We start from the raw sequence: 20,990 nt of genomic DNA, 5'->3' as shown, positions 1-20,990 counted from the left end.
TCATGGAATCTTTGTAATGATTGTTAAAATTACATCCTCCCTTGCTTTGGCAACATGCTAGATGAAAGCTTTCAGTTCTGTGTTAAACCATTCACTTGGACATAATTTCCCTTTGAATTCAGTTTACTTCTAAGTCTCAATATGGCTACATGACGTATCTTGCAAATTTGGGTTATCATTTATCTAAAAATCACTACCCCCCCCCCAAAAAAACCCCATCCTCAGTTAGTTATTATATAATATCAGACTCCACAGAAGAATGCATTCATGAAATGCCTCCTTAGTATCACTGTAGAAGCTATTGCCATTTGCTGCCTCCAGATGTTGGACCACAACCTTCAGCATTCCTGGCCATGCCAGAACTAGTGGGAATTAGGTAAAGGTAAAGGTTTTCCCCTGACATTAAGTCCAGTCGTGTCCAACTCGGGTTTGGTGCTCATCTCCATTTCTAAGCCGAAGAGCCAGCGTTGTCCATAGACACCTCCAATGTCATGTGGCTGGCATGACTGCATGGACCGCCGTTACCTTCCCGCCGGAACAGTACCTATTGATCTGCTCACATTTGCATGTTTTCGAACTGCTAGGTTGGCAGAAGCTGGGGCTGACAGTGGAAGCTCATGCCACTCCCCGGATTTGAACCTGCAACCTTTCGGTCAACAAGCTCAGCAGCTCAGCGCTTTAACCCACTGCGCCACCAGGAGCTCCATAGTGGAGAATCAAACAAGGAGAATCAAATGTTCATCACTCCTGATCTACTGTAACTGAAAGGGAGTCTAGGATCTCAGGAAAAAAGATTCAGAACTGGAATCTGCTTGATGTTTGAATAGTATTTGTTTTATTTGTCTTTTTTAGCCACCTGAGAGTCATATTTTGGGAAGAAAACTGAGATAGGAATCCATTAAACAAATAGTCTACCCAGGTAAAGTTTTGCCACCTCTTTGAGATCTAACAACAGATCAGAGATTCTTTGGGCATTTGCATCAATTTGATTTACATCTATCAGCCCCATCCACCATTGCTAATGGTACTAGATTGTGGGAGTTATAGTGCACATGCTTGGCCCAAAGAACTGTGAGAGCTGTCCATAACACGAAGAGCATGAGGTTCATAGAATTGTCTTCTTGTTCATTTGTTAGTATAGCTTGTGTGTGTGTCTATGTAGGTGTGTCTTTTGTTTGTGGCTGTTTTCTGATTTAGTTTTGTCATTTATTGTAGTAGTAGCGAAAAGGCACTTCTGTTTTTCCTTCCAAACTTTTGTTGTTACCCTGTAGATAGATAGGTTCAAGGAAGGATGTGACCTCTGGTCTGTCTTGAGAGGGTTTGATGAGATGGAGCAATGTCACTGAGAAGTTTGTTATTCTTGGTATCCAGTGCAAGTTGCTGCTGGTGCGGTGACCTGTTAAGGAGGGGAAAAGTGTTGAATTTCTTACCCTCAGCTTTCAAAATAACACAAACAGAATAAATGTTTGCAAATATGTCTAGTTTGGCTGTACTCCTCCCTAATTGCTATGAATGTCATGATTACAGTGTTTGAGATGTTTGACAGAATTTAAAATGTTAGTCCCCAACAAGCAGTCTAACCCTCACTCTATTGAAAAACTTGAGCACTGTTCCAGGCCTATGGAACAAAGCCATGTCTCAGAAACTTTGACCAAAACTCCTTTGAGAATGGTGGCTGCCAGGGAAACCAAGCAAGCAGCAGGGAAAACCACTCTCAAGAATCCCTTTGCCAGAGTTTATTTTTAGAGCCCCAATATCAGGAAAAATATAAGGGAACTGCCTTGGTAACAGGTGGAAGTAGTGTGGTGTGAAGTCCTGGTGAGCTGTTGGAGGACAGGGCTGGAAGAACTACATCCTTCTCCGTAGAGCAGTGGTTCCCAAACTGTAGTCCATGGACCAACAGAACTAAAATATGGTCCACAGCCTCACCGTTACTACACCGTTACAACAAGAGCGACTGGTGAGCTGTTGGAGGACAGGGCTGGAAGAACTACATCCTTCTCTGTAGAGCAGTAGTTCCCAAACTGTAGTCCATGGACCAACAGAACTAAAATATGGTCCACAGCCTCACCGTTACTACACCGTTACAACAAGAGCGACTGGTGAGCTGTTGGAGGACAGGGCTGGAAGAACTACATCCTTCTCTGTAGAGCAGTAGTTCCCAAACTGTAGTCCGTGGACCAACAGAACTAAAATATGGTCCACAGCCTCACCATTACTACACCGTTACAACGAGAGTAACTGGTGAGCTGTTGGAGGACAGGGCTGGAAGAACTACATTCTTCTCTGTAGAGCAGTGGTTCTCAAACTGTAGTCCGTGGACCAACAGAACTAAAATATGGTCCACAGCCTCACCATTACTACACCGTTACAACAAGAGCAACTGGTGAGCTGTTGGAGGACAGGGCTGGAAGAACTACATCCTTCTCTGTAGAGCAGTGGTTCCCAAACTGTAGTCTGTGGACCAACAGAACTAAAATATGTTCACAGCCTCACCGTTACTACACCGTTACAACGAGAGCGACTGGTCTCGCAAAACCCTCTTATAGTGCCGAGTCTTATTAAATATGATTTCTATGTGCAAGCACTTGGTGACTACTGGATGGCATATGTTCTGTATCAAAAACTAGAGCTTATGTGATCTATCTAATACTATTTTCTGAATCAGCACCCCAAATAACCAAACCAAATCTAAAGTTGACCAAAAACTGTTTCGTAACACTTTTGGTACTAATGTTGGTGAGTGATCCCTGGTCAAGTAGTCACTGGTCAAGTGGTCCCTGGTCAAAATGGTCCCTGGTCAAAAAAAGTGGGACACCAATGTTTTACAGCAGTGGTTCTCAATCTGTGGGTCCCCAGATGTTTTGGCCTTCAACTCCCAGAAATCCTAACAGCTGGTAAACCGGCTAGGATTTCTGGGAGTTGTAGGCCAAAACATCCACAGGTTGAGAACCACTATTATAGAGGGAAGGTCTGCCAGTCCCTCACCAATGCCAAGGGTTATTCTGCTTATATAGGTAGAATGAATAGGTATGGTCCTCTACCCTCTTGCAGCAAAATATCTTTGCTAGTCTAATTTTGTTGAATGTGTTTCTACAATATGTTTACATTTTTTTTTGTCTTGAAGAGGGCTTGAAGGATTTTCACAGATATAAACACCCAAGTACATAATCCATACCTTAGTGGGAATGAAGTGTGAAGTAGGCCTCTTCTTGGGGAAGTGAGAAAGCTAGTCTAAAAAATGAATGAGGAAATACAAAGTGCAGGTATTTGACAGTATTTTATGAAAACCAGAACAAATGCCTGAAACAAAACAAAAGCACCAAGAAAAAAATGGGAGCATTGAAGATAAAGTGCATCAAAATAGAAGGCTTTAAATATATAGTAGCATAGAGTTGGAAGAGACCACAAAGGCCATCCAGTCCAACCCCGCGCCAGGCAGGAAAAGTACAATCAAAGCACTCTCTCCTTAAAAAACCTCCAGAGAAGATCAGCCTATGAGGCAGCATATTCTACTACCAAACAACTCTTATCATTAGTTCTTCCTGGAACCTCTGGTGGCGCAGTGGGTTAAACCCTTGTGCCGGCAGGACTGAAGACCAACAGGTCGCAGGTTCGAATCTGGGGAGAGCACAGATGAGCTCCCTCTATCAGCTCCAGCTTCTCATGCGGAGACATGAGAGAAGCCTCCCACAAGGATAGTAAAACATCAAAACATCCGGGCGTCCCCTGGGCAATGTCCTTGCAGACAGCCAATTCTTTCACACCGGAAGCGACTTGCAGTTTCTCAAGTCGCTCCTGACACGACAAAAAAAAATTAGTTCTTCCTAACATTTCGGTGGAAACTTTTCCTCAATTTGAAATCATTGCCCCATATCCTAGTCTCCAAAACAGCAGAAAACACACCTGCTCCCTTATGGCATCCTTATGGCAACTCCATCATACGGCTTGGCTTCCAAACATTTTGGCTGCCCTTCTCTGGATGCATTCTACTTTTCAATATCCTACTTGAATTGTGGTGCCCAGAACTGGACACAGCATTCCAGATGATGTCAGACCAAAGAAGAATAGAGTTGTACTATGACTTCCCTCAATCTAGATCAGGTGTGGGCAAACTTCAGCCCTCTGGGTATTCTGGACTTCAACTCCCACAATTCCTAACAGCCAGTAAGATGGCTGGGTTTTCTGGGAGTTGAAGTCCAAAACACCTGGAAGGCTGAAGTTTGCCCAGGTCTGATCTAGACACTGTACTCTTATTGATGCAGCCTAGAATCATATTGGCCATTCTAGATATCATATCACACTGTAGATTCATGTTAAGACTCCTAGATCCCTTTCAAATGTGTTGTTTTCAACCCAGATGACCCCCCATATTTGGCCATACACTTCTTTTAATAATAATAATATAATAATAACACTTTATTTGTACCCAGCAACTATCTCCCCAAGGGACTCGGTGCGGCTTACATGAGGCCGAGCCCAAACACAACAATACAGGCAATAATCACAACAATACAAGCAATTAAAATAAAACATAAACGATAAACATATAACATTATCAATAAGACAACAATGGAGCCTCCGGTGGCGCAGTGGGTTAAACCCCTGTGCTGGCAGGACTGAAGACCGACAGGTCGCAGGTTCGAATCCGGGAAGAGGTGGATGAGCTCCCTCTGTCAGCTCCAGCTCCCCAAGCGGGGACATGAGAGAAGCCTCCCACAAGGATGATAAAAACATCAAATCATCCGGGCGTCCCCTAGGCAAGGTCCTTGCAGACGGCCAATTCTCTCACACCAGAAGTGACTTGCAGTTTTTCAAGTCGTTCCTGACACGACCAAAAAAATAAGACAACATACAATTAAAACTGTGGGAAGGCCAAATGTAAAAATTAAAATTGGAATAGTGCTGAGGCATGGACAAAAAGGTGATAGTGGCGTTTGTGGAAGACATACGAGCAGACCTAAAAGTATAAAGCGCTTTGGAGGACAAAGTGCTATGGGATCATTGTTCCGGGAAGGCACACTGGAACAACCACGTCTTCAAGCTCCTCCTGAAGACTGCCAGGGTTGGGGCCTGCCTGATGTCCTTAGGGAGTGAGTTCCAGAGTTGAGGGGCCACCACCGAAAAGGGATTATCAAAAGCTCAGTTTGATTCAATCTCTGTCCTACCCTAATAATACTTTTTCCAGAGCAGACCTCTCTCCTGATGCAACATAGAGCTTTAAGACTTCTCACCTGGTCTCAGGCATCTGGAGAAATGGTTCCTTCCCTGCTGCTAAGAGAGATATTGACAAGCTGGAATGTGTCCAGAGGAGGGCGACTAAAATGATCAAGAGTCTGGAGAACAAGCCCTATGAGGAGCGGCTTAGGGAACTGGGCATGTTTAGCCTGAAGAAGAGAAGGCTGAGAGGAGATATGATAGCCATGTATAAATATGTGAGAGGAAGCCACAGGGAGGAGGGAGCAAGCTTGTTTTCTGCTTCCTTGGAGACTAGGACGCGGAACAATGGCTTCAAACTACAAGAGAGGAGATTCCATCTGAACATTAGAAAGAACTTCCTGACTGTGAGAGCCATTCAGCAGTGGAACTCTCTGCCCCGGAGTGTGGTGGAGGCTCCTTCTTTGGAAGCTTTTAAACAGAGGCTGGATGGCCATCTGTCAGGGGTGATTTGAATGCAATATTCCTGCTTCTTGGAAGGGGGTTGGACTGGATGGCCCATGAGGTCTCTTCCAACTCTTTGATTCTATGCTTTAGCTTAGTCGTTTTCTTGTTCCTGAGGAAATAAAAGTATACATTTTTAAATGATTATTTCTTTAACAATGGATTAGATACTTAAGAGTATTTTCTCCCCTCCCTCAACTTTTTGATGATAAATTCCTTGGCAATCCCATGTTTCTGCTACATTGGGTCAGTTGTGTGGGATGCTAGGGACTACGGAAAATGGCATTGCTAGTTCTGGGTGGAAAGGTGGGCTCTAAATGAGCAAAGTCATAAACAACAATAAATAATAACAAGCAAAAACCCTTGCACTCAACATGCTTCTAGTCACAACCATGTTGGCTATATTTTTGTAATCAACTCAGAGACATATATTTACCCAGAGCGCCTTTGGAAAAGGGGTTTCCATCTGTGTGAGGTAGAACAGGAAAACGAGGAGGATGGGATGAAGAGCGTGTCTCCTCTGTGGGAGGACAGGGAGGTGGTGGAGCTCCTTTCTCCTACAGAACGGAAGTCATACATTCATGAAGAAATGAAGTGGCTGCCAGCTCATTTCAGAGTTTGTCCTCAGTGTTCCCATGATAAAGTCATCGTAAGTCTGTCACTGACTTCCTCAAAGGCTAAAAGAGTGTAATTTGCCTAAAATCACCCAGTCGGTTTCCATGGCTGAGTAGCAATTCAAATGCAAGCCTTTCAGAGTAATTGTCTACATAGTATTCAAACCACTATGTTGGATAACAAGTGATATTGAGTCATGCAGTATTCCTCCTTCACCATTTAACAAGAACCCACCCACATAACTATAAAACTATAATATTACAGTTTCACCAATGTAGGAGTAAAGGCATCCCTGAGTAAATTAACAATCACTATGCTTCAGGTCCAAACTATCTACAAGACTGTACCTCCTTCTATGAACTGGCGCAGGCTCTGAGAACTGCCGGAGAGGCCCTTCTCTCAGTCCCACCTCCATCTCAGGTGTGGTTGGTGGGGACGAGAAAGGGCCTTCTCAGTGGTGGCCCCCTGGTTCTGGAATGTCCTTCCTAGAGAGATTAGACCAAACCCAACTCTACAAGTTTTTCGGTCAAATTTTAAAACATGGCTATTTAAACAGGCCTTTGACCATGATTATAATTTTATTGGTTAAACTCAGGGACTTAGTGATGTACTTCACTCTGACACTTTGGATTGATACTTGAATACAGCACCAGGATTGTGACGCAGCTGGCTGAGTGTCAGCTGCATTAAGATCACTCAGACCAAAAGGTCATGAGTTCGAATCCAGCCCGGGTTGGAATGGGTTTCCAACCAATTGTGTGTATCCTGTTGTCGACCTTTGCAACCCGAAAGATAGTTGCATCTGTCAAGTAGGAAAATAAGGTACCACCTTAAAAAGTGTGGGGAGGATAAATTAACTATTTATGAGGCCATAAAGAAGACTCCAGCAAGGCATTCCAGTGGGGAAGCATGCGGGGAATGCGGAAGTGCTTCATCAGCGTTGCAGATGGATGATGAAAGCGACAGCTCCCCTGGCGGCCAGAAAAAAAGTTAAATAGCCTCTGTGTATGTCTGTATATGTTTGTATGTCAAAAATTGGCATTGAATGTTTGCCATATATGTGTACACTGTAATCCGCCCTGAGTCCCCTGCGGGGTGAGAAGGGCAGAATATAAGAGCTGTAAGTAAATAAATAATAATAAATAAATATTTTATATCTGCAGGCACTGCTGTATTTTATGGAATTTTAAATCTTAATAATAAGGATTTATATGATATTTTATGTAAAATTGTTGTGTAAACTTATATTGTCATTGTTTTATTTGCTTATGTATTTGTATATTTTATATGTGTTTCACTACAGAATGCTTTTGTGAGCTGCCCCGAGTCCCTTCAGAGAGATGGTGGTAGAATATTAATCAAGTATTATTATTAATATATTATTATAACATAATGTAACTATATCTGCAATATTGGGAGTAAAAGGTTGGTTACAATTAACTAGATATTGGGTTGTTGTAGGTTTTTTCGGGCTGTATGGCCATGGTCTAGAGCAGGGGTCCTCAAACTAAGGCCTGGGGGCCGGATGCGGCCCTCCAAGGTCATTTACCCGGCCCTCGCTCAGGGTCAACCTAAGTATGAAACTACTTGAAAGCACACAATAACAACAACAATCCTATCTCATCAGCCAAAAGCAGGCCCACACTTTCCATTGAAATACTAATAGGTTTATATTTGTTAAAATTATTCTTAATTTTGATTATTGTATTGTTTATTAAATGTTTTTGCACTATAAATAAGATATGTGCAGTGTGCATAGGAATTCATTCATTTTTTAAAAAAATTATAATCTGGCCCGCCAACAGTTTGAGGGACTGTGACCTGGCCCACTGCTTAAAAAGTTTGTGGACCCCTGGTCTAGAGGCATCCTCTCCTGACGTTTTGCCTGCATCTATGGCAAGCATCCTCAGAGGTAGTAAGGTCTGTTGGAACTAGGAAAAAGGGTTTTTATATCTACGGAATGACCAGGGTGAGACAAAGGACTCTTGTCTGCTGGAGCTAGGTGTGAATGTTTCAACTGACCACCTTGATTAGCATACAATGGGCTGACTGTGCCTGGAGCAAACTTCTGGCTATCAGTATTAAAAAAAACTCTAAAATTGCAACAGCACAACAACAGAGAGGAAGCAGGCAGAGACATCGAATTACCTCTCAACAAAAGTTTGCTCCAGGCACAGTCAGCCCTTGTATGCTAATCAAGGTGGTCAGTTGAAACATTCACACCTAGCTCCAGCAGACAAGAGTCCTTTGTCTCACCCTGGTCATTCCACAGATATATAAACCCTTTTTCCTAGTTCCAACAGACCTCACTACCTCTGAGGATGCTTGCCATAGATGCAGGCGAAACGTCAGGAGAGAATGCCTCTAGACCATGGCCATACAGCCCGAAAAAACCTACAACAACCCAGTGATTCCGGCCATGAAAGCCTTCGACAATATATTAACTAGATATTTGTGACTGGTTACTTCCAAGTTCAGCAGAAGTTTGTGAAACAAGGAACCTAGTTCAGGATTTGGCAATCTAATCTTTTAGGAGAAACAAACCTGGAAATTTGAGTAAGATGTTTAAAAAATCCTTCAAATTCAAAATGGATTTCAGTGGACAAATTTTAGTAACTAAGATATCTGAATTCCTGTTCCTGTTTTGCTTTTCACTCCTGTGACATCCTTCTTTCATCTTTTTTTTTTTTTGTGTGTGCTCAGCAAAAAAAATATAAAAAATGTTTTATATTAAAAATATAAATCAAACATAAATCCATATAAAACAAAGTCACTGGGTTTGATAAAACACAGAATTAGTCTTGTCTCCGTTCCAAGTTGATTCAATTCAAACTCTAGACACAGGGATTATTTGCTGTTATTTCCCACTTTTATTCGTATTAATCTCTTCCGACCATATTTCTGATATTGTCTTTTAAACTGATCAAAGTGTGGTGATACTAACGTGTAAATGATGCTTGAAACAAGGATAATGCTTTGTTATTATTTTAGTCCATACAACTAGTTGCCATGCAATCTGTTTTAAAAAAACAAGCTGGTAATTCTTTTCATGTATTTTCATCTAGTAACAGATAAAAAAGGAAGGAGAAGATCAAGAAAAGCATGTTCGCGATTGAAGGAAAATTAAACGTTATCATCAACATGGGGAAAATAGAAGAAGAAGAAAGAAGTATCTAAAACAATGAATCCCCAAGAGTTAGTTTTTAAATATTAAAGGAAAGTTGACAGTAGATACAGGAGATGCTGTGTGTGTGAAGTTGAAAGAATCAGAGTAGAGGAGGAAAGTCATCATGAAAGAGCCAAAATGAGAGCAAAGCAAGAGAAGGAAGCAGTTGGAAAAGAAGGCAGATTTATCTATTCAGTTGATTGAAATGGCCTGTCTTTGCCTGAACAGGACCACTTTGGCCTGCATGTAGCACCAGGATTGTGGCGCAGCTGGCTGAGTGTCAGCTGCATTAAGCTCACTCTGACCAAAAGGTCATGAGTTCGATGCCAGCCTGGGTTGGAGTGGGTTTCCAACCAATTGTGTGTAGCCTGTTGTCGACCTTTGCAACCCAAGAGACAGTTGCATCTGTCAAGTAGGAAAATTAGGTACCACCTTAAAGTGTGGGGAGGCTAAATTAACTGATTTATGAGGCCATAAAGAAGACTCCAGCAAAGCATTCCAGCGGGGAAGCATGTGGGGAATGCGGAAGTGCTTCATCAGCATCGCAGATGGACGATGAAAGCAATAGCTCCCCGGCGGCCAGAAAAAGTTAAATAGCCTCTGTCTATGTCTGTATATGTTTGTATGTCAAAAATTGGCATTGAATGTTTGCCATATATGTGTACACTGTAATCCGCCTTGAGTCCCCTGCAGGGTGAGAAGGGCGAAATATAAAAGCTGTAAATAAAATAATAATAATAATAATAATAATAATAATACTGATCAGGAGTGTGAATGTTCCTTTTCAGAAAAACCTTTCTACACAACTAGAACGATAGGTAGAAGGGCTCAGCTAACCCTTTATCCCAACATCCTGTTGTCCTCCACGCAACCTGGCTATTGGTTGGGATTTATTATACTTTTGTAGAAGGATTCTAAATTTCATTTGCTACTGTAGCCCAATGGAATAAAATCTAGAAAAAGCTTTACACCTTATTACTGCTGAATGTGTAAACTCGTGGTTAGGCCCCATCTACACTGCCATTTAATGCGTTCTATGAGTCAATAGTGACAATATGGTGTATTATCTGGCGGTGTAAATGCGGCCTTAATCTTTTGTTTTGGAAAATCCAATTGCTAATGGACTTTCTTTTCTATAATTTCCAACTTTCCTCTTACCTTTCCACATTTTTCTCTCCTAATTTAATCCAAATGCCTCCATATCCATTACCTGCACTTTGGTGCCTTCCCAATGCATTAGGTTCCCATTCACTGTTTGCAGTCATCCTGAATGGATGAACTATGACAGGTATTTTCGAATTCTGTTCCAGCAAATCTGGAGTTCCTTGCATGTTTATCAAGTGTCTCTCCTGGGGAAGGCCGGTAATGGCTCAACAAACTTATCCTGAAATACAGGACTGTTGGGGAATGCTGGCAGAGGGAAGGGATGAAGCAACACATAAAAGTAAATCACCTCAAGCAACAGTGCTAACTGCAACATCTACCGCTTCTTGTAGCAGAAACATAATAATGTATTTTTTTTAAAAATAAATGACTGGCAAAGTCACCACAATTTCAGTTTTTGTTTATTTTGTATCAAAGTGTTGCATAAATTAATATAAAACTGAAAAAAATAGAAGGAGTACAAGTAAGTATCTTTTGACCAAAAATGGGCAACAGCGACCACACTGTCTGTAGCCTCCAACAATTCTTCCTCTGTACGTGAGGCAGGGCATTGTGGACAAGCATGTTTTACGTTTTAAAAAATGAAAAACAGAAAATAACAGGTACATAATAACTATATCATAAGAGCCAGAATAATGTATTGGTTTGAGAATTGAACTAGGAAATATAGATATTTATTTATGCATATATTGTATGTACATTACAAGCATTGAAATGTAAGAAAAATGAGGTTCTCACTCTGTATTAGAAATAATGCTGAAGGAGATCTGTGTCCAAGGCACAGCAAAAGGGGGATGAACATTCCAGGAAGGGGAGAGATAAGCCCGTCCTAGCACCAACAGAGATAAGTAAAAAGTAAGGAGCCTATCCCCCTCCCTCCTGACAGGTCAAAGTAGGCCCCTTGATTGATGAATGTAAGCTGTAAGCTGTATGCTGCTCTTTAGAAAGAAATACAGCGACATGCCTTTCGCATGTTGGAAGATAGAATTTGATATTCCTATGACGCTAAAGTGATGCAGTGAATGATGTCAATGTATGTAGAAGCATGTTTCTTTGTTTGCCTGCATTTTTAGAGTTATAAAAGACATAGTCAATGCCTTTATCATCACTCTGGTTGCTTTTGGACACAGCTCCACTCCAGGGTCCCAGTTGGAAATAAAGCGGTACTTTTCTTTCTCCAGAAAGGATCTTTCTTGATATTATCTCTCCTATCATGCTGCTACAATCCCATGAAAACAGGGTTCAAATCCTTGCTCAGCCATGAAAACCCAAGTGACCTCGGTCAAGCCACACTCTCTCAGCTTCAGAGGAAGGCAATTGCTAAACCTCTCTGAATAAATCTTACACAGAGAGAGCGAGACCCAACAAAAAAGTATTATGATAAGCCATAGATTTTTTTTTGTGGGGTTACCATAACTCAGAAATGACTTGAAGACACACAATAACATATCACACAGAAATAATGTCATATTTCACTGAATGTAGAATACCACCCATTCCAAGATGCACCCCACTTTTTTCTTTGAATTTCAGTTTCAGTTTTCAATTCCAAAACCAATTTGAAGCTTCAATTTTAGGAAAAATATTTTCCTTAAAGGAATCATAGACTCCATAGAGCTCAGGAGCAAGGAAGCTGAAGGAGAGGGGGAAATCCAGCTGCGAAATTGAGAGAAAAGGCAGAAAAGGGAAGGAAAAACCAGCTAAGAGATTGGAAGCAAGACAATGAAGGAAAGGGAAAACCAACTGGGAGCAAGTCAGTGAAGGAAAGGGAGGAAATCATTGGAGAGATTGGGAGTAATTCAGCCAAGGAAAGGGAAGACCAGCTGGGAGTAAAGCTGGCAAGGAAAACCAACTGAGAGATCTGGATGAAGCTTGATGGCTCCCCACTGGCTTCCCTCCCACTCTTTAGCAACCATGCCACTCCTGTGCCTCTTTAAAAAGCAATAACCATGAATCTAGGATGCCAGTGATTCTAATGTCTTAGAATTAGTGAAATGCAGTATATTACTTTTTAGAATGTTAATGAGTTAGCTTTTTAAAATCTAAAGAATGCAGATTACTGCAAAACAAGAACACAAAATAACTTGGGCTGTTGTAGGTTTTTTCGGGCTATGTGGCCATGTTCTAGAGGCATTCTCTCCTGATGTTTCGCCTGCATCTATGGCAAGGAACCTCAGAGGTAGTGAGAACCTCACTAACTCTGAGGATGCTTGCCATAGATGCAGGCGAAACGTCAGGAGAGAATGCCTCTAGAACATGGCCATATAGCCCGAAAAAAACCTACAACAACTGAGAACCTCACTACCTCTGAGGATGCTTGCCATAGATGCAGACAAAACGTCAGGAGAGAATGCCTCTAGAACATGGCCATATAGCCCGAAAAAATCTACAACAACCCAGTGATTCCGGCCATGAAAGCCTTCAACAATACAAAATAACCTTTTTAAGACCCTCAATTACCTGGGAAACAGGAACAGTAGAGTTTAGCGAGGAAGCTGGTACTTTCTTGGAGGGTTCTGCATCCTTATCTGGCTTGGATCGGAACCAACTGAACCAGCCAAAGCCAGATGCCTGAAAGACAGCAAATCAAGTGTGGAGGTTTGTTGGAACTTCTTCCAAGAGGGTACTCAATGAGTATTGAAAGGGGGCTTCAAAATCAGGCTGACATTTTCTTGCTCTGTTTTGCCAGCAAGACAGAGACAGATCAACATTCATAATACGTATTAATATTTTCCACTAAAACATATACACAAAGCTGTCTCCTCTGAATGAATGCCTGGGGGAGGTAATGGACTGGATGAGGAAAAACAAATTGAAACTGAATCCAGATAGGACAGATGTGCTTGCTGTTCTCCTAACCTAAGGATGGAAGTGTATCAACTAGTTCTAGACAGGGATACACTTCCCCTGAAAGACTGTTTGCAGCATGGGAGTGCTCCTGGATCCAGCTCTCCAAATGTCAGTCCAGGTAGGTGTGAGGGTCAGGAGTGCTTACTATCAGCTTTTGCTGATACACCAGCTGCATCGCTTCCTAGAAACAGAGGACCTACAAATGGTAGTACACATGCTGGTAACCTCCAATTAATTCAAAACACAGCAGCCAGACTAGTTACAGAAACATCTAAGAGTGAGCATATTCCACCCATCTTAAAGTCATTCCACTTAGCCAATTTGTTTCTGGGCAAAGTACAAAGTGTTGACTTTGACCTTTAAAGAACTATATAGTTTAAGTCCAGATTACTTACAGGATCAACTTCTCCTGCACTATTTCCCCATTGGTACACTGAGGTCATTTGGGGGATACTTCTGTTGAACTCAATTGGGAACTGTTACCCAAAGGACCTTTTCAATGACCATCCCACAACTGTAGAATTACCTGCCAGAAGACCGCTGTCAAAATTTAAAACAAAATTAAAGACGTATCTCTTTTAGCAGACCTCTGAATCATGAGTTTTGAATTTGCATTCTATTACTGCTATATGTTGATGTTGAAGTATGTTTGATGTATGTTTTTGTAATGAGGTGTTTTAATCTATGTATTTTATGTTTTGACAGAGTTGTACCCCATCTCAAGCCATTAGAAGAGGTGGATAACAAATAAAATGGATTATTATTTATGTATTTTATTTTATTTACTATTTATTTATTTATTTATTTATTTATTTGCTTCACTTTTATACCGCATATTTCAGCCCTTGACAGGCGACTCAATGCGGTTCTATGCTTCTATACTGCCATTCTCAGCCCAAGGGCGACTCATGGCGGTTTACAAAACGGCACAATTCGATGCCCACAACAGTACAAAAATAATTTAAACATTAAAAACATTTAACACAGGTAAAAATTAATTATAATTAACATCATATTATTATTATTATTAAATATTATTAAATGTATTATTATTATGTTTTATTATTAAATTTGCCTGGGATTGTGTTAAACTGCTGGCACTGTGGTTAAACCACTGCGCTACTGAATTTGCTGATCAAAAGGTTGGTAGTTCGAATCCGGGGAGCAGAGTGAGCTCCCACTGTTAGGCTCAGCTCTGCCAACCTAGCAGTTTGAAAACATGCAAGTGTGAGTAAATAACTAGGCACTGCACTGGCAGGAAAGTAACGGCGCTCCACGCAGTCATGCTGGCCACATGACCTTGGAGGTGTCTACGGACAACGCCAGCTCTTCAGTTTAGAAATGGAGATGAGCACCAACCCCCACACAACTAGACTTACCTTTTATCTTGTGTTAGTAGCATACAAACATGTACATTTTCCTTATGCCTGCCTGCATCTTTTTCAGTATATTACGGATGTTGGTGTTCCACTAATCTGTCTGGTGTATTCAAATGCTCTCCTCCCTCAGACTTACTGTTATTGCATCTGATGTTCTCACACACTGCAGCTATTCCATATCTCATGGAGCATGAGCAGGATCAGAGAAGCATCTGGCTGTGTCCCTCTAACCCAGCCATGTACAAACTTTGGCCCTACAGGTGTTCCTACCGGCTGTTAGGAACTGTGGGAGTTGAAGTCCAAAACACCTGGAAGCCTGAAGTTTGCCCGTAACTTCCCTAGCCAAAAGAGAAAAGAATTCACTGCAACCTTCAGACCATCCTCAAAGATCTCAGGGCTGCTGCTACAAAGATATAGCCAGAGTCTTCTTCAATCCTGCCAGCTCCCTAGGCAGCATTGAATAGCCATGGGAATACTCTCCATAAGGCCTGAAGTGATAGTGGTAGGATATGGTTCAGTCTAGTGCATGTCTTCAGGCAGAACTACTACACTATTTGAAGCCACACAGAATTGCAGCAACTGTACGACATGTGAGAATGGCCATTCAGGTTAAAGATTATGGGTGCTGAATTTCAACATATCTGAGAGAACATCAAGTTGAGAAAGGCTGATTTAAACTATGGATCTCTGTCAGCAAAACTATCCTTCCCAATAAGATGCCTTACCTTGGCTTGATCTTGCTCTGTCTCTTCCAGTGGTGGCTTCTCTGATGTGACTCCCTCCCCTATACCTTCTTCTGGAGACTGTGGAGTATCCTCAGTTATAGATATAGTTGAGCTCTCAGAGAGAGATCGGATCCGAGCAGTTCTCTGGCATTAGGCAAAAAACACAGTCATGATAGTGTTCTAGTATCAGGGAAGAAGTTGGGAGCAGGTTCATATAGACCAGAAGAAAACCTTCTGTTGCCTAAACCTACCAACTTGTGCTCTACCCCTATTCTATCAGAACAGTCCAGTGACCCAAATTAACATCATTATTGTTTCACAAGTGGAGGGAGCCAGTTTAAGAGACAGTCTCATGCCCAGGAACACAAAGGAAATCTATGATAGTGAGGGAACTTTATCCCAGGTACCTCATATCCAAATCCATTATGGAATTGCTGTATTTTATGGATCTGTGTGCTATTTTGGAAACTAGTGGAAAATGGATTTAAATTTAAAATAAAGATAAAGACATGTTTTCAACATCCACCAGCATGCTCTATTCTGCATTTTAGATAGATGTTTGCAAAGACTGAATTTATAGTCAGAAGAATATAACACGAACTCTGTTAGAAAAGTAAATCCAACATGCAACATGGTTATTATTATTATTATTATTATTAACTTTATTTATTCTCCGCAAAATCTCCCGTAGGACTTGATGTGGCTTACAAAGGCCAAGGCCGCCGACAATCAACAACATAGGATACACAATACACTCATAAGCAAATAATAAAACATCAAGCAAAACAATAGAACAGTAAGACAATGACACCGTGACACAATTAAAAACCTAAAGGCTGGGCAAAATGTAATGGACAATTTAAAATGCTGAAACTTGACAGGTAATATGTAGAGGTATATGGAGGTAGGTGCAATGTGCAGATAATCCTGAGTCTCTAGCAAAGCCAGATGCCAGAAGAGCAGCCAAAAGCAAGATATGGTGGCAACAGTACCCTTAATAAATAATAATAATAATAAAGCAACATCACTAAAAGATACAGAGTAAACAGCAAAACAAAATTAACAAAACACCATAAGCATAAAATTATCACAATTACACATATATATTGAAAATAATCCTGCCTGTTCAGAGCAATTAAAAGGCCGGGTCGAGGCTAGTGCAAACTCAAAATATGAGGGGACAGGGAATTAAGTACAGTGCTATAACAGGCTAACAGCAATAGCAGATACCGGTCTCTGGCTGCTATTGCTGTTAGCCTTTTAGCCTGTTGTTGTTCTTTAGTGATTGGCATTCAAGATATATTGCTTCCAATACGAGGTTAAATAACCATAATGCTCCATTAATTTCTCTACATGCCATTGAAAGCTCTATAAATTGGTGCCTATCATTCAATTTTCTGATAGTGAAATCCACAGTACAACTATGCACGGACTAAAGAACTACTGTTGGTCTCCAACATTTGTGCCTTTAACTTTTATGGACATAATATCTTCTAGAAATCTCTATGGTCACCCTGGAGAATATGAGAGATTTCCTAGAAGGAACATTTCTCTAGAAATCTCAAGATCATCTAGTGCACATCAACATCTGCTCTCGGTCCCACCGCCTGCACGAGCACGGCTGGTGGGGACGAGGGACAGGGCCTTCTCGATGGTGGCCCCTCGACTTTGGAACTCCCTCCCATTAGAGATCAGAACTGCCCCCTCCCTCATGACGTTCAGGAAATTAACAAAGACCTGGTTGTGGAACATGGCATTTGACAACTGATTTAATTCTTTGCCCACATGAAAGGAGGAGGATGAATGGGATTGTGATGGTGTCGGACGATTTGGCTCTTTTAACTGTGATGATAATGTTTTAATGTGTATGGTGCTGATATTTTAATCGTGTAATGAAGTGGCATTGTGTTGTTATTGTATATTTTTTGTATGTTAACACATGTTGTGAACCGGTCCGAATCCCTCTTTGAAGTTGAGAGGGTCGGTATATAAAATCTCGAAATAAATAAATAATAAATCTAGCAGAGGTTGACCAAAGGGTCACCATAGAGGTTTTAGAGCAGGGGTTCCCAATCTTTGGTCCTCCAGCTGTTTTGGACTTCAGCTCCCATGATTCCTAACATCTGGTAAGCTGGCTGGATTTCTGAGTGTTGATATCTAAAACACCTCGAGGACCATGGGAACTACTGGTCTAGAGATTCCTAGACAGGTGTCCTCTCAGTTAAAAAATAGTAATATTTTTGTAGTTTACCACCTTTGTAGAGGTCTTGCACCACCGGAATACCTACTGTATTTTTCTTGTCTGCCCTGAATTCCCAGCATCCAACTTTGTTAAATCACACCCATTCAGGATAGTATAAAAGGAGGAAGAAAATCTTACACCTAACTCCCATATTCTTCTAACATTGATGCTTCCTTTCTCACTTTCTCTCCATCTCACCTGATGATGCTCCAAAAAGTTCTTCTGATGATCTGAGAAATTGTATGGTCCAGAGGATTCCACAGTGCCTCCTGCAGACCAATTGAAAAGAGATTTTATTGCTTCCATACACCATACACCTAATGTCTTGAAAAGGCCCTTTGTGTCACCAGAACATTTAGGATTTGTCTAAGAGCTTGTATTTCACCACTTGACACAGGGGAAGGTGATGGTTCCCTCTTTGATAACAGTTAAGGTGCAGTATTTATATTGACCGATAGATACGTCAACCCAGGTCTTTAGAGTCAGTTTTTTGAATATACATGAATACAAAAAAAAAGTCAAATAAAGACTTATTGACAGAGGGTTATAGTTTTTAATGGTATTTTTAGACAAATATTTGAAATGGATAAAAAGCATACGGTTTTGAACAGAACAAATCTATATTTCGGATGCAGTTACAATAAAGTGATTTTGAAGCTTTGGATATAATACACAGATGGAACAATGGGAGAAATGCCACTAAAGGAAGTGAAATTGACAGCACATTAAGTTATGATCTTAAGGATTTTTTTATAAAATGTTATGCCCCTAGTGGCACAGTGGGTTAAAGCACTGAGCTGCTGAACTTGTTAACCGAAAGGTTGCAGGTTCGAATCCGGGGAGCAGCATGAGCTCCCGCTGTCAGCCCCCATTTCTGCCAACCTAGCAGTTCGAAAACATGCAAATATGAGTAGATCAATAGGTACCACTCCAGTAGGAAGGTAATGGCACTCCATGCAGTCATGCCGGCCACATGACCTTGGAGGTGTCTATGGACAATGCTGGCTTTGTCTTAGAAATGGAGATGAGCACCAACCCCCAGAGTCGGACATGACTGGACTTAATGTCAGGGGACAACCTTTACCTTTATCTATGCTGTTGGTGTTTGACTCCAGAAAAATTGGCCAAAATGCATAAAGGGGGTTTAAAAGCTGTTTGGAAATGTGAGCAAGATGTTGAGACATTTCATATTATGCTTAACTTGTGGGAAGCCTGACATTTTGTAATCAAATACATTATCTGTTACAAAAGATTTTGAAGATGATAGTCAATCGAAACCGGAATTGTTTTTACTGAGATTGATAAATGATCAGAGATGAAATGGGAAAGATTACTCCATTGTATGATCTCGGCAACAAGATTATTGTTTAAAAGAAACAGAAAAATACTGTAATTCCAATAAATGAAGACTGGTTGCTGAAACTGATTGACCTAGCTGGAGTGGATACACTATCTAAATTGATTAGAGAAAAATCACTGGTGACATTTCTGAAGGACTGAAAAGCTTTGATTGCCTTTCTGCAGAAAAATGAAAATAATATGCTAACTGTAGGTTTTGCTAATTAATGGTGTTGGTTAAACAGAAGTAATTTAGCTGGAGAAGGAACTTCACACTGTAACCATCATTAAGAAATTTAGAAATCAATGTAAACTTTTTCCTTTTTCTGTTGTTTGTTGTTTTTTTCTCTCTAACCTTTTCTTTATCCTCCTTTTTCTCTTTGGCTGTATGTTTTCTATCATTTAATGTATTGACAAGTTTCTAACAAAAATATATATTTTAAAACGGTTACTTTGGGCAGAATATTTTTTTCATTACAGAAGAGTATGTTACGCAGCATGTATTTTATTCCAGCTACCTAACGCCCAAAAAACCCAGATGCAAAATAGTCACAGACCAGTACTCAAGTTAAACAGAAAATCTTTACTCTCTTAACTTTGCAGAGATGAAACAAAACTGGCGATACTGCACACAAAAACAGCAGTTCAATATATTCAATATATTTTACACTAACCCACATAATGCAGTTTAAACTACATTATATGGCAGTATAGAACTAGCCTTAGACTCAGAAAAAGTCTTTTGCAAATGAGGAATTAAGAAGAAGTCACATCCAGGGCTTTTTAAAAAACCTTTTTTGAGGCCTAAAACTGCCCAACAAACTATTTAATTAAATGGACAGAATACTTCAGACAGAGAAAAACCTTGTTACTAAGATTTACAATAAACTCTTAGAGTGGTCCACAGAAACAGAAGTGGTTAAGAATTGTATGATTAGGTGGTCTGAAAATTTTAGAAGACCCATACATTTAAATGAATGGTAACAAATTTGGAACAAGAAATTAAAATATATGTATGCCATGGACCTTAAAGAAAATTGGCTTAAAATGTTTCATAAATGGTACATTACCCCCAAGAAACTTGGCTTTATGTACAAAAATGTAGAAAACAAAACTGTTGGAAATGCCATTACTCCCACGAGGGGAGTTTTTTTTCACATGTGGTGGTCCTGTAGGGAGACCCAAAAATATTGGAACTCTATACACAAAGAATCTCAAGAGATACTTAGAAGGATTTCCCCCCCCCCCCTAAAAAAAACAACCCAGAATATTATTTATTAGGCCTCATGGACTCAGAGCTAACATTGGACCATAATAAGGATATCTTATTTACGTATATGTCAATGGTGGCGAGAATCTCTCACGCCAGTGGTTCTCAATCTGTGGGTCCCCAGGTGTTTTGGGCCTACAACTTCCAGAAATCCCAGCCAGTTTACCAGCTGCTAGTATTTCTGGGAGCTGGACGCCAAAACATCAGGAGACCCACAGGTTAAGAACCACTGTCTTACGCAAAACTTTGGAAATTGGATAAGATACTGTTCTGGTACAGCTGTACCAGGAGCTCCAACTTTATTTGCTTTGTATTAAATGTTTGATTGCAGTCGTAGGTTTCAGGGACTCTGCAGATAGGTGGCTTCTTTTGGTTGCAGTCATAGGGCAAGTCACCTGTCCATCATCGTTAGGTTTTGGTCCCGCCCCTTGCTCAGGGCAATTGGGAAGGGAAGCGAGCCATTTTTTAGTTAGTCTCAGCAAGGTAAACTTATGTATAGGATGTGTGCAAGCTTCCCCTGTACAAAAGCTTCAACCTTTAAGAATTTCCAGGAAAACAGCCCTAAAGACCAAAGAACTCC

At 40.8% G+C, this 20,990-nt stretch overlaps 1 protein-coding gene and 1 long non-coding RNA gene across 3 annotated transcripts in view; both read right to left on the bottom strand.

The window, feature by feature from the left end:
- Positions 1–812: 812 nt before the first annotated feature.
- LOC137096945 (uncharacterized) lies at positions 813–5,411 on the bottom strand. The gene is made up of 3 exons (XR_010909835.1): positions 5,235–5,411; positions 3,179–3,234; positions 813–1,396 (listed from the first exon to the last, which is right to left on the bottom strand). It is a non-coding gene; the product is annotated as an uncharacterized lncRNA (long non-coding RNA).
- A 204-nt stretch (positions 5,412–5,615) lies between these two features.
- The window catches only part of SEC16B (SEC16 homolog B, endoplasmic reticulum export factor), a 76,836-nt gene continuing 61,461 nt past the window's right edge, over positions 5,616–20,990 (bottom strand). The window contains exons 20-24 of one of the 2 annotated variants that reach the window (XM_067467651.1): positions 18,001–18,071; positions 15,561–15,704; positions 13,067–13,177; positions 6,098–6,218; positions 5,616–5,773 (exon numbers count right to left, since the gene is read on the bottom strand). In XM_067467651.1, the coding sequence (XP_067323752.1) occupies positions 5,751–5,773; positions 6,098–6,218; positions 13,067–13,177; positions 15,561–15,704; positions 18,001–18,071 (470 nt within the window). In that variant the 3' untranslated portion in view covers positions 5,616–5,750. The remainder of the gene's footprint in view (positions 5,774–6,097; positions 6,219–13,066; positions 13,178–15,560; positions 15,705–18,000; positions 18,072–20,990) is intronic. The other variant, XM_067467652.1, reaches the window with a different exon arrangement.

The sequence above is a fragment of the Anolis sagrei genome, chromosome 4 (genome assembly GCF_037176765.1).
Source record: "Anolis sagrei isolate rAnoSag1 chromosome 4, rAnoSag1.mat, whole genome shotgun sequence".
Lineage (NCBI taxonomy): Eukaryota > Metazoa > Chordata > Lepidosauria > Squamata > Dactyloidae > Anolis > Anolis sagrei.
Note: the sequence above shows the minus strand (reverse complement) of the source record. Positions and strands in the feature narration are given on the sequence as shown.